Source organism: Eschrichtius robustus, chromosome 1, assembly GCF_028021215.1.
Source record: "Eschrichtius robustus isolate mEscRob2 chromosome 1, mEscRob2.pri, whole genome shotgun sequence".
Taxonomy (NCBI): Eukaryota; Metazoa; Chordata; class Mammalia; order Artiodactyla; family Eschrichtiidae; genus Eschrichtius; species Eschrichtius robustus.
This window is the reverse complement of record NC_090824.1, coordinates 130,056,844-130,069,890: the sequence shown is the minus strand read 5'-3', so window position 1 is coordinate 130,069,890 and position 13,047 is coordinate 130,056,844. Positions and strand designations below refer to the sequence as shown.

The window sequence follows — 13,047 nt, the reverse complement described above, 5'->3', positions numbered from 1 at the left end:
AAATTTATTATTTTTTTTAAATTAAGGACTTCCCTGGTGGTCCAGTGGTTAAGATTCCACACTTCCACTGCAGGGGGTGCAGGTTCAATCCCTGGTCGGGGGACCTAAGATCCCACATGCCCTGCAGCACAGCCAAAAAAAAAAAAATTAAACACCTTGGCTATTTTAGTTTCCTAGGGCTGCCGTATTAAAGTATCACAAATTGGATGGTTTTAAACAACAGAAATTTATTCTCTCATGGTTTTGGAGGTTACAATTCCAAAATCAAGGTGTTAGCAGGGCTATTCTCCCTCTGACACTCTGGGTAGACTCTTTCCTTTCTTCTTCCTTGCCTCCAGTGGTGCCTGTTGATTCTCGGCATTCTAATCTCTGCCTCTGTCATCACATGGTGTTCTCTCTGTGTCTCTGTTTTCACATGGCATTCTTATCTTTTTGTAACAGGACACCAGTCATACTGAATGGGGGACCTTGCATTTGGCAGTTGTTCCTTAGATATAACACCAAAGCACAAGTAGCAAAAGGAAATATAAATTTGACTATATCAAAATTTAAAACTTTTGTGCTGCAAACAATACCATTTAAAAAGTGAAAATACCACTGATAAAATGGAAGAAAATATTTTCAAATTATGTATCTAATAAGGAACTAGTATCCAAAATATATAAAGAATTCTTACTACTCAATAATAAAAAGGCAAATAACCTAATTTTAAAATTGTAAAGGATCTAAACAGACTTTCTTTCAAAGATGATATACAGATGGCAAATAGGCACATGAAAAGGTGCTTGACATCATTAGACATTAGAGAAATTCAAGTCAAAACCACAATGATATACCCATTTCACTCTCACAAGGATGGCTATAATAAAAAAAGCAGACTTTGACAACTGTTAGGAAAGACGTGGAAAAATTGAAACCTCATAAATTGCTAGTGGGAAAGTAAAATGGTTCACTCCTTTGGAGAACAGTTTGGAAGTCCCTCAAAAAGTTATACATAAAGTTACCATATGACCCAGCAAATCTGCTCCTAGGTATACACCCAAGAGAATTTAAAACATATGTCCACATGTACATATATAACAGCATTATTTCTAATAGCCAAAAAGTGAAAACAACCCAAATGTCCATCAACTGATGAATGTATAAACAAAATGTGGTATATCCACATAATGGAATATTATTCAGCCATAAGCAGTAATAACGTACTGGTACATGCTTCAATATGGATGAACTTTGAAAACATTATGTTAAATGAAAGAATACACATTGTATGATTATATCAAGTATCCAGGATAGAAAAATCCATAGAGACATGACACAGATTAGTGCTTGCTAGAGGTTAGGGGAGAGACATAGGGTTTCCTTCTGGGGTAATGAAATTCCAGAACTAGATAGCGTGATGGTTGTAAGACTTTATGAATATACTAAAACCACTGATTTGTACACTTTAAAATAAACATTAAATAATAGTGATAACACAAAATGCCTGCAAGCTTTCAGAGAAACTCATATATTTCTGGTGGCTATATGAAATGATACAGCCACTCTGGAAAACAGTGGGGAGTTTCTGATAAAACTGAATACAACACAGCAGTTTCATTCCTGGGCATTTATGCCAGAGAAATGAAAACTTATGTTCAACAAAAACCTACTAATGAATGTTTATAGGAGCTTTGTTTGTAATAGCCAAAAACTGGAGAGGTGCTTGACCTGTTTAAGAACAAGAGGTTCTTAAACAGATGAATGGTTAAACAAACTGTGGAGTGCTAGTCAGCAATAAAAAGGAATTAATGATACATGCAACAACCTTGATAAATCTCTGGAGAATTAAGTTGAGTGAAAAAAGTCAATCCCAAAAGATTATGTACTGTTTGATTCTATTTATATAACGTTCTTAAAACGACAAAATTATCAAAATGGAGAACAGAATAGTGGTTATCAGTGGTTAGGGAGAGGTGAAGGCAGGACGAAAGTGGGTGTGGCTATAAAGTGACTGTATGGGCAATATGAGGGATCATTGTGTTGATGGAAATATTCTGTATCTTGTATCAATATTTGTATCTTAGTTGTGATATTGTACTATAGTTTTTAAAGATATTACCATAAGTGATATGAGTAAGGAATACATTAACTAGATTTCTTTGTATTATTTCTTACAACTGCATATTTATTTATATTTATCAAAAAATAAGAAGTTTAATTAAAAAATAATAGGTCACAACAATGAGACTACTACACACACCTATTAGAATGGTAAAAATCCAGAACACTGACAACACCAAATGCTGGTGAGGATGTGGAGAAACAGAAACTCTCATTCACTGCTGGCGGGAATGCAAAATGGTACAGCCACTTTGGAAGACAGTTTGTTAGTTTCCATAGAACTAAACATACTCTTACCATATGATCCAGCAGTTGTGCTCCCTGGTATTTACCCAAAGGAACTGAAAACTTGTGTCCACACAAACACCTGCACGTGGATTTTTACATAGACTTCATTCATAATTGCCAAAACTTGGAGGCAACCAAAATGTTCAACAGGCAAATGAATAAACTGGGATACATTCAGACAATGGAATATTATACAGAGCTAAATGTAAATGAGCTATCAAGCCATGAAAAGACATGGAAGAACCTTAAATGCATATTACTAAGTGACAGAAGCCAATCTGAAAAGCCTACAAGCTATATGATTCCAACTATATGACATCCTGGAAAAGGCAAAACTACGGAGAAGGTAAAAAAGATCAATGGTTGCCAGGGATTAGGGATGAATAGGCAGAACACAGAGGATATTTAGGGCACTGAAACTACTCTTTATGATACTATACACTTACCCAAACACAGAGAATGCACAATACCAAGAGTGAACTCAAATGTCAACTATGGATTTTGGGTTATAATGATGTGTCAAAGTAGGCTCATCAATTGTAACAAATGTCCCACCCTGGTGGGGGACGTTGATATGGAGGAGGCTACGCATGTATGGGGATAGGTGATATAAGGGAAATCTCTGTCTTCTGTTTAATTTTGCCTAAAACTGCTCTGAAAAATAGTCTGATTTTCAAAAGGTAAAACCATTAAAACACTATAATAGAACAGGGGAATTTTGTAAAATCTCAGAGTGGGAAAGGCAAGACACAAAACATAAGGACACCCAAAGAAAAAATGTGTAAATTTGACTTATAAATGTTTTAAATTTCTACATGGAAAAACCAAAATACAAATAATAAACTAGACAAAATATCTGTAAAACTACGACACAAAATTCCGATTTCCTTATTATATAAACAGTTTGTATGCATCACTAAGAAAGAGCAAACCAGTAGAGAAATAGAAATGAATAGATCATTTCTACAGATAAAAATATAAATATGAAAAGATGTCCAACTCATAATTAAGAAATATACACTAAAACAACTAGCTAGCATTTTTCATCAATCAGATTGGCCAAATGTAAAAGTCTGGTAAAGTATCTCACTTTCAAACTGTGAAAAAACTGGCACAACTGAAAATGTATGTCTACACAAAAACATGCACACAGGGGGCTTCCCTGGTGGCGCAGTGGTTGAGAATCTGCCTGCCAACGCAGGGGACACGGGTTCGAGCCCTGGTCTGGGGAGATCCCACATGCCGCGGAGCAACTAGGCCCGTGAGCCACAATTACTGAGCCTGCGCGTCTGGAGCCTGTGCTCCGCAACAAGAGAGGCCACGATAATGAGAGGCCCGCGCACCGCGATGAAGAGTGTTCCCCACTTGCCGCAACTAGAGAAAGCCCTTGCACAGAAACGAAGACCCAACACAGCCATAAATGAATAAATAAATAAATAATTTTTAAAAAAACATGCACACAGATGTTTATAGCAGCTTTATTCATAACTGTCAAATCTTGGAAGCAACCACGATGTCCTTCAATAGGTGAATGGATAAACTATGGTACATCCGTACAATGGAATGCTATCTAGTACTAAAAGACATGAGTTGTCAAGCAACAAAAAGACACGGAGGGATCTTAAATGCATATTGCTAAGTGAAAGAAGCCAATCTGAAATGGTTATATACCATATGATTCTAACTATCTGACATTCTGGAAAAGGCAAAAGTATAGAGACAGTAAAAATATCCATGTTGCCGTGGGCTGGAGGGGTGGGAGAGAGAGAGATGAGTAAGTGGAGCACAGGGCATTTTAAGGACAGTGAAACCATTGTGTATGATATTATAATGGTGAATACATGTCATTTTACATTTGTCAAAACTGATAGAATGTACAACACAAAGAGTAAAACTTAATGTAAACTATGGACTTCAGTAATGATAATGTATCAACATTGGTTCACCAATTGTAACAAATGTACCACACTAACAGAAGATATAAATAATAGGGGAAACTATGGGGGAAGAGAGGGAGGTATGTGGGAACTCTGTACTTTTTAATTTTTCTGCAAGCCTACAACTGCTCTAACAGTATAAAGATCTAATTTTTAAAAACTGGGCACCATTGGAGGATTCTATGAACAAATTGTTTTGAAAACTGTTAAACACAGAGAAAGATTCAAGCATTTGATACCTTTCCAATACACACTGGACCACTGGGCACTCAAACAATATATGGGAGGAACTTTCTCTTTATAGACATATTCCAGCTAATAAAGGAAGGAATGATATCCCCTTCTTGTAACACTTGATCAATTTATCTACGTAATAATCATCAAAGACTGCTAAAAATACAAAAGAAACATACCAGATTGAAGAATACATCAGTATCTTAACAAAAAACAAAAACAAACAAAAAAACCAACCTGAGTCTGATAAAGCCTCTCTAGAGTCAACTACCAACTTACCGAAAACATACTATGTGGCACTATGGGGATATAATCAGCAAAATCTGCGCTGTGTAAAACCATAGGTCCAGTGACCAATTTCTTTGACAAATAAATTTCAAGGTGAAAAAAAGAGGTGTAGTTTAAAAGAGACTTAACGAGTCAAATCAACCAATCTCAACATGTAAACTTTATTTGGATTTAGTTTGTTTCATTCAGACTAAATTTTTTAAATTATTAGACAATCAGAAATGTGAACATTGACTAGATTTGATGATTTAAAGAATTATTAAATTTTTATGTGTGATATTGTGGTAGTGGTTTTTTTAAAAAGCTTATAGAGCTTCACACTGTTATACTTACAGATGAAATGAAAAAGTATCTGGCATTTAATCCAACATAAAATAGAAAAGAGGGAAAGCGGTTTAGGTGAAATAAGACTGGTCATTAGTAGATAATTGTTGAAACTGGATGATGGGTACATGGGTTTATTAATCTGTTTATTTTGCACATGTTTGAAATTTTCCATAGTAAAATTATTTTTTAAAAATAAGCAACAGTAGTAAACAGTAAAAGTGTTATTATGAAACAAAACCTTTGTAGTCCTTTTTGTAATATAGCTAATTGTGTGTGAATTATTTTTGATCCCTGCTACTCCCTCAGTCACCATATCCATTCAATCACCAAATCTTGTTGATTCTACCTCTTAACTGCCACTTCTTTCCATCTTAGTCCAAGCTAAATTTGGCCTGCACACAGTACACTTCAACTTTTGCCTACTTTCAAAACCGTAGCCAGAGTGGGTTTTTTTTTTTTTTAACACAAATTTGATCATACCTAGCCTTTGCTTAAAATCTACTAATGGCTTCTCATTGATCATGAGATAAAGGCTAAAATCTTTAATATGCAATTTGAGGCCTTGCAAGATCTATTCCAACCCTGTGTACCTTACCAGCTCCACCTTAAGATGCTCTCCATTGCCCTTCTATACTCCAGCTACTTCTTGAACTTGCCATACTCATTCTCAACTCAGAGCATTCACACGTGCTGTTCTCTCTTTCTGGAATGCTCCCTTCTCCCTTACACACACCCTCATCCTTCAGATCTCACTTTAAATGCTACTTTCTCAGGATAGCTTTCCCATTATTCTTGGTCTTGGTGAGGTCAAATTTCTCATACTTTTATAACAACTGAAATTTAAAAATTGTTGAAGTTATGTCTGTCTTTGCTGCTATAGTACGATTTCAAAGAGAGAAGGAACTAAGTATCCCCAAATCCAGCATTTTGTCCTGCACATAGTAAAAGGTCAATAAATATTTATTAAACTATAAATGACTGACTTGATAAATGAATAAATAAATGAATTTAAATATAATACCGGTCAAATCATGAAACAGAATTACCTGTACCATAATTATAATATTACAGTTAACCTAAATGGTGTTAGTCATACTTCCAAATAAAAGATTTGCAAAGCTTCAGTGTATATGTATATAAACAAACAAAAAGAGAAAATAAGTGAGAATGATTTCATTACAAATCCCGTTTACAGTCCCTCACTGATACTCCAAAAGTATTTAACAACAAAGGAACAAGGATGTATCTTAATGTATCATCCACCTTTCAAAGGAGGCACATATATATTCAAATAAAAGTAGTTCTGATACATACTCCAACTATGCTATTCAGATAGAAAACTCAGATCCTCTGAAAGAGTAATAAAGACCACATATCCTAAAATTTTACATTTATATGCAATTATTTAAAACCAGCTACATATACAGACTGCATAAGTCTCTTAAGTCTTATAAAATGGATGAATTTACTAACCTATTCAAGTAAAATCAAAGCTTAAACATTTTATGGATTAGATCTTTATAACTTTTAAAATTAATGAGAAAAAACTACAAACTCCTGAACCAAAATTTTATTTTAAATTGTTAGGTTTTAGTGTATATGAAAACTTTTCATAATACATGACATATAAAGATGTTAGCACATTGAACTACAATAGAAAATATTTTTATACAACTTTTGTATCACTAATATGCTTATTTCCCCTGTGAATGAATGCACAGTTAGCTTAGATCAACTTTGTCATGAATATTAAGTAGTTTTAAAAGTTTTATGTTATTGTTTAATAACTTCCTAATGAGGTTTTGAGTTTCTCCTTGACTTACACATAATATTTTTTTTAATATATTGAATACTGCAGTAGCTTTTCCTCTCGTCTCTGGTGGAACATATTTAATATCTAAATATTCAGGTAATTTAGATCTAGAATTATACAGCATGTTAATGACAGTTTCAATGTCATCAACTCCATCACTGCTTTGTCCTAGTGGTAACATCTGGGATTTATACATTTTTTCTAATTTATGTTCTGCTGCTGCTGCTAGAGCAAGGCTTCGTTTTAGGTGTTCTTTAGAGGCTCGAATGTCTGCTCTATATTCTGGCTTGAGGCTCTCAGGAAGAGGTACCTGTTGCACCTGTGAACCAATATCTGCAATTTTTTTCAAAATGTCTTCATTATACAAATGGTGTGGTTCAGGATTTTCCATTTCATAGTCGCCTGAGAGCTGAGGAACATCTTCTTCTGTGGCAGTATCCAAGTCAGTGTTCCTACTTAAAGAGGTGACACCTTGACTTGTAAATGATTCAGTAACACTTGGCAATTGCTTTGGTGCCTCAGTTTGACGTACAGTTGGCTCTGGCTCTGGCTCTTCTTTCTCAATATAAGGTTCTTTTGCATGTAAAACAACAGAAATGTTATTTGGTTTAATTGACCAGAAAGCTGTACTTTTAGTATGTTTTTTCTTCTCTATTTCCAGTGTTAAGCCCCTAGTAGGGAAAGCTGTAGTTTCTTCACTGACAGGATTGATTAAAACATCATTCTCAGCTGGAGCTTCATCACGTGTAAACTTTACCTCCTTAAATTTTGATACCCTCGATCCTACAGAATCAGCATTATTTGGAGACTTTGATTTTTTCTGACGACCTGGCTCCTTAGTGGGAACACTTAGTACTAGGTTCTGCAAAACTTGTACGTAATGATTCAAGCTTTGTTCTTCGTCAGGCGTCACAGTTATTCCTTAAGGCAAAAAACCAAACAATAAGTAACATTTATTATTATGTATGTCATATTGACAGAATCTACTCACCTAATTTTACTTCATATGCCATCACTTAAAAGTTGAGATAAAGAACCAAGAAATAAAGCACCTTTGACACAGTCAACTCTCATTTACAGGAACAAAATTATTTTTTCAGATTCTTATTAAAACAGATGAGCAAAATTAGTGCAAAAGTTACATATTAACACAATTCTCTATATCTCTTTGCTTTTACTCTCCCATATAGCTTATGATTCAGTAGGCAACTTATTAAAACAAAATTCTTGGTTATGTTCTCTAACACAGTGGTGTGCCGTAGTAGGCTTACAGTGGCTCACCAGAGCCAATTATTAAATTTTTAGGAATTTTGTGAGCCAGATGGTAAACACAGACATTGTTAAAAATTAAATTATCTGAATTTACAATTAAGTAAATGTATTCAAAACAAGGTAATATTCAAAACTTATCACTTTTATTTTATTTCATTTTACTATTATTTATGCTCTTGAGGTTATTTACATCTAGTATGTTATAAATGCTATATAATGGTATGCCACTGTTTATCTCTTTCCCCTCCCTGATGAGCGATGTCAAGTAGGTAGTTTGAAATCAACCATGGTGAGAGTATCTGCCTCACGTAAATGGGCAAACGCTGTAAGTCAGGGTGTACCCACCTCTCGGAAAAGCCAGTTGTTAAACATTTACCGGTATACCACTGCCTTCAACCCAGCAAAAATCTAACTACAGCCTGTGGGTCACATCCACTCAAATATTTTCATAAATAAAGTTTTTTAGGAACTCAGTCAGTCTTGCCCCTTTGTTTATGTATTGTGTATGGCTGCTTTTGGCTGCAGCAGTAGAGTTGAATAGTTGGAACAGAGACGATATGGCCTACAAAGCTGAAAATACTACCTGGCCCTTTACAGAAAAAGTTTACTGATTCCTGGTTTAAATCATCAACATTTTACTCTTACAACAAAATGGCAGTTCTATTTTTTTTTTTTTTTTTTTTAGATTTAGTCACCCCTCATTTTATTTTTTTTTTAATTTTTTTTAAACACCTTTATTGAAGTATAATTGCTTCACAATGGTGTGTTAGTTTCTGCTTTATAACAAAGTGAATCAGCTACAGAAATACACACGTTCCCATATCTCCTCCCTCCCGTATCTCCCTCCCTCCCACCCTCCCCATCCCACCCCCCCATGCGGTCACAAAGCACCGTGCTGATCTCCCTGTGCTATGCGGCTGCTTCCCACTAGCTATCTATTTTACATTTGGTAGTGTATATATGTCCATGACACTCCCTCACCCTGTCACATCTCACCCCTCCCCCTCCCCATATCCTCAAGTCCATTCTTTAGTAGGTCTGTGTCTTTATTCCCATCTTGCCACTAGGTTCTTCATGGCCTTTTTTTTTTTTTTTCCTTAGATTCCATATATGTGTTAGCATACTGTATTTGTTTTTCTCTTTCTGACTTACTTCACTCTGTATGACAGACTCTAACTCCATCCACCTCATTACAAATACCTCCATTTCATTTCTTTTTATGGCTGAGTAATATTCCATTGTATATATGTGCCACATCTTCTTTATCCATTCATCCGATGATGGACACTTAGGTTGCTTCCATGTCCTGGCTATTGTCAATAGAGCTGCAATGAACATTTTGGTACATGACTCTTTTTGAATTATGGTTTTCTCAGGGTATATGCCCAGTAGTGGGATTGCTGGGTCATATGGTAGTTCTATTTTTAGTTTTTTAAGGAACCTCCATACTGTTCTCCATAGTGGCTGTATCAATTTACATTCCCACCAACAGTGCAAGAGGGTTCCCTTTTCTCCACACCCTCTCCAGCATTTATTGTTTCTAGATTTTTTGATGATGGCCATTCTGACCGGTGTGAGATGATACCTCATGGTAGTTTTGATTTGCATTTCTCTAATGATTAATGATGTTGAGCATTCTTTCATGTGTCTGTTGGCCATCTGTATATCTTCTTTGGAGAAATGTCTATTTAGGTCTTCTGCCCATTTTTGGATTGGGTTGTTTGTTTTTTTGTTATTGAGCTGCATGAGCTGCTTGTAAATCTTGGAGATTAATCCTTTGTCAGTTGCTTCATTTGCAAATATTTTCTCCCATTCTGAGGGTTGTCTTTTGGCCTTGTTTATGGTTTCCTTTGCTGTGCAAAAGCTTTTAAGTTTCATTAGGTCCCATTTGTTTATTTGTGTTCTTATTTCCATTTCCCTAGGAGCTGGGTCAAAAAGGATCTTGCTGTGATTTATGTCATAGAGTGTTCTGCCTATGTTTTCCTCTAAGAGTTTTATAGTGTCTGGCCTTACACTTAGGTCTTTAATCCATTTTGAGTTTATTTTTGTGTATGGTGTCAGGGAGTGTTCTAATTTCATACTTTTACATGTACCTGTCCAATTTTCCCAGCACCACTTATGGAAGAGGCTGTCTTTTCTCCACTGTATATGCTTGCCTCCTTTATCAAAGATAAGGTGACCATATGTGCGTGGGTTTATCTCTGGGCTTTCTACCCTGTTCCATTGATCTATATTTCTGTTTTTGTGCCAGTACCAAACTGTCTTGATTACTGTAGCTTTGTAGTATAGTCTGAAGTCAGGGAGCCTGATTCCTCCAGCTCTGTTTTTCGTTCTCAAGATTGCTTTGGCTATTCGGGGTCTTCTGTGTCTCCATACAAATTGTGAAATTTTTTGTCCTAGTTCTGTGAAAAATGCCAGTGGTAGTTTGATAGGGATTGCATTGAATCTGTAGATTGCTTTGGGTAGTAGAGTCATTTTCACAATGTTGATTCTTCCAATCCAAGAACATGGTATATCTCTCCATCTATTTGTATCATCTTTAATTTCTTTCATCAGTGTCCTATAATTTTCTGCATACAGGTCTTTTGTCTCCTTAGGTAGGCTTATTCCTAGATATTTTATTCTTTTTGTTGCAATGGTAAACGGGAGTGTTCTCTTAATTTCACTTTCAGATTTTTCATCATTAGTGTATAGGAATGCAAGAGATTTCTGTGCATTAATTTTGTATCCTGCTACTTTACCAAATTCATTGATTAGCTCTAGTGGTTTTCTGGTGCCAGTTTTAGGATTCTCTATGTATAGTATCATGTCATCTGCAAACAGTGACAGCTTTACTTCTTCTTTTCCGATTTGGATTACTTTTATTTCTTTTTCTTCTCTGATTGCTGTGGCTAACACTTCCAAAACTATGTTGAATAATAGTGGTGAGAGTGGGCAACCTTGTCTTGTTCCTGATCTTAGTGGAAATGGTTTCAGTTTTTCACCATTGAGGACAATGTTGGCTGTGGGTTTGTCATATATGGCCTTTATTATGTTGAGGAAAGTTCCCTCTATGCCTACTTTCTGTAGGGCTTTTATCATAAATGGGTGTTGAATTTTGTCGAAAGCTTTCTCTGCATCTATTGAGATGATCATATGGTTTTTCTCCTTCAATTTGTTAACATGATGTATCACGTTGATTGATTTGCGTATATTGAAGAATCCTTGCCTTCCTGGAATAAACCCTACTTGATCATGGTGTATAATCCTTTTAATGTGCTGTTGGAGTCTGTTTGCTAGTATTTTGTTGAGGATTTTTGCATCTATGTTCATCAGTGATATTGGCCTATAGTTTTCTTTCTTTGTGACATCTTTGTCTGGTTTTGGTATCAGGGTGATGGTGGCCTCGTAGAATGACTTTGGGAGTGTTCCTCCCTCTGCAATATTTTGGAAGAGTTTGAGAAGGATAGGTGTTAGCTCTTCTCTAAATGTTTGATAGAATTCGCCTGTGAAGCCATCTGGTCCTGGGCTTTTGTTTGTTGGAAGATTTTTAATCACAGTTTCAATTTCAGTGCTTGTGATTGGTCTGTTCATATTTTCTATTTCTTCCTGGTTCGGTCTCGGCAGGTTGTGCATTTCTAAGAATCTGTCCATTTCTTCCAGGTTGTCCATTTTATTGGCATAGAGTTGCTTGTAGTAATCTCTCATGATCGTTTGTATTTCTGCAGTGTCAGTGGTTACTTCTCCTTTTTCATTTCTAATTCTTTTTTTTTTTTTTTAACTTTTGGGTTTGTTTATTTAATTAATTAACTAATTTATTTATAGCTGTGTTGGGTCTTAGTCTCTGTGCGAGGGCTTTCTCCAGTCGTGGCAAGTGGGGGCCACTCCTCATCGCGGTGCGCGGGCCTCTCACCATCGCGGCCTCTCTCGTTGCGGAGCACAGGCTCCAGACGCGCAGGCTCAGCAATTGTGGCTCACGGGCCCAGCCGCTCCGCGGCACGCGGGATCTTCCCAGACCAGGGCTCGAACCCGCGTCCCCCGCACCGGCAGGCAGACTCTCAACCACTGCACCACCAGGGAAGCCCTTTCATTTCTAATTCTATTGATTTGAGTCTTCTCCCTTTTTCTCTTGATGAGTCTGGCTAATGGTTTATCAATTTTGTTTATCTTCTCGAAGAACCAGCTTTTAGTTTCATTGATTTTTGTTATCGTTTCCTTCATTTCTTTTTCATTTATTTCTGATCTGATCTTTATGATTTCTTTACTTCTGCTAGCTTTGGGGTTTTTTTGCTCTTCTTTCTCTAATTGTTTTAGGTGCAAGGTTAGGTTGTTTATTCGAGATGTTTCCTGTTTCTTGATGTAGGCTTGTATTGCTATAAACTTCCCTCTTAGCACTGCTTTTGCTGCATCCCATAGGTTTTGGGTCGTCGTGTCTCCATTGTCATTTGTTTCTAGGTCTTTTTTGATTTCCCCTTTGATTTCTTCAGTGATCACTTTGTTATTAAGTAGTGTATTGTGTAGCCTCCATGTGTTTGTATTTTTTACAGACCTTTTCCTGTAATTGATATCTAGTCTCGCAGCGTTGTGGTCAGAAAAAATACTTGATACGATTTCAATTTTCTTAAATTTACCAAGGCTTGATTTGTGACCCAAGATATAATCTATCCTGGAGAATGTTCCATGAGCACTTGAGAAAAATGTGTATTCTGTTGTTTTTGGGTGGAATGTCCTATAAATATCAATTAAGTCCATCTTGTTTAATGTATCATTTAAAGCTTGTGTTTCCTTATTTATTTTCATTTTGGA

General features: G+C 36.0%; 1 protein-coding gene across 2 annotated transcripts in view; it reads right to left on the bottom strand.

Annotated features, from left to right (window-relative positions):
- The window catches only part of SPESP1 (sperm equatorial segment protein 1), an 80,360-nt gene that overhangs the window by 41,825 nt on the left and 25,488 nt on the right, over positions 1 to 13,047 (bottom strand). Inside the window, exon 2 of one of the 2 annotated variants that reach the window (XM_068554554.1) lies at positions 6,876 to 7,911. The exons of the other annotated variant lie outside the window; for it this stretch is intronic. Within the exon in view, the coding sequence (XP_068410655.1) occupies positions 6,899 to 7,911 (1,013 nt within the window). The 3' untranslated portion in view covers positions 6,876 to 6,898. Of the gene's footprint in view, positions 1 to 6,875; positions 7,912 to 13,047 lie in introns of those variants that run through there. 2 annotated transcript variants of the gene reach the window in all.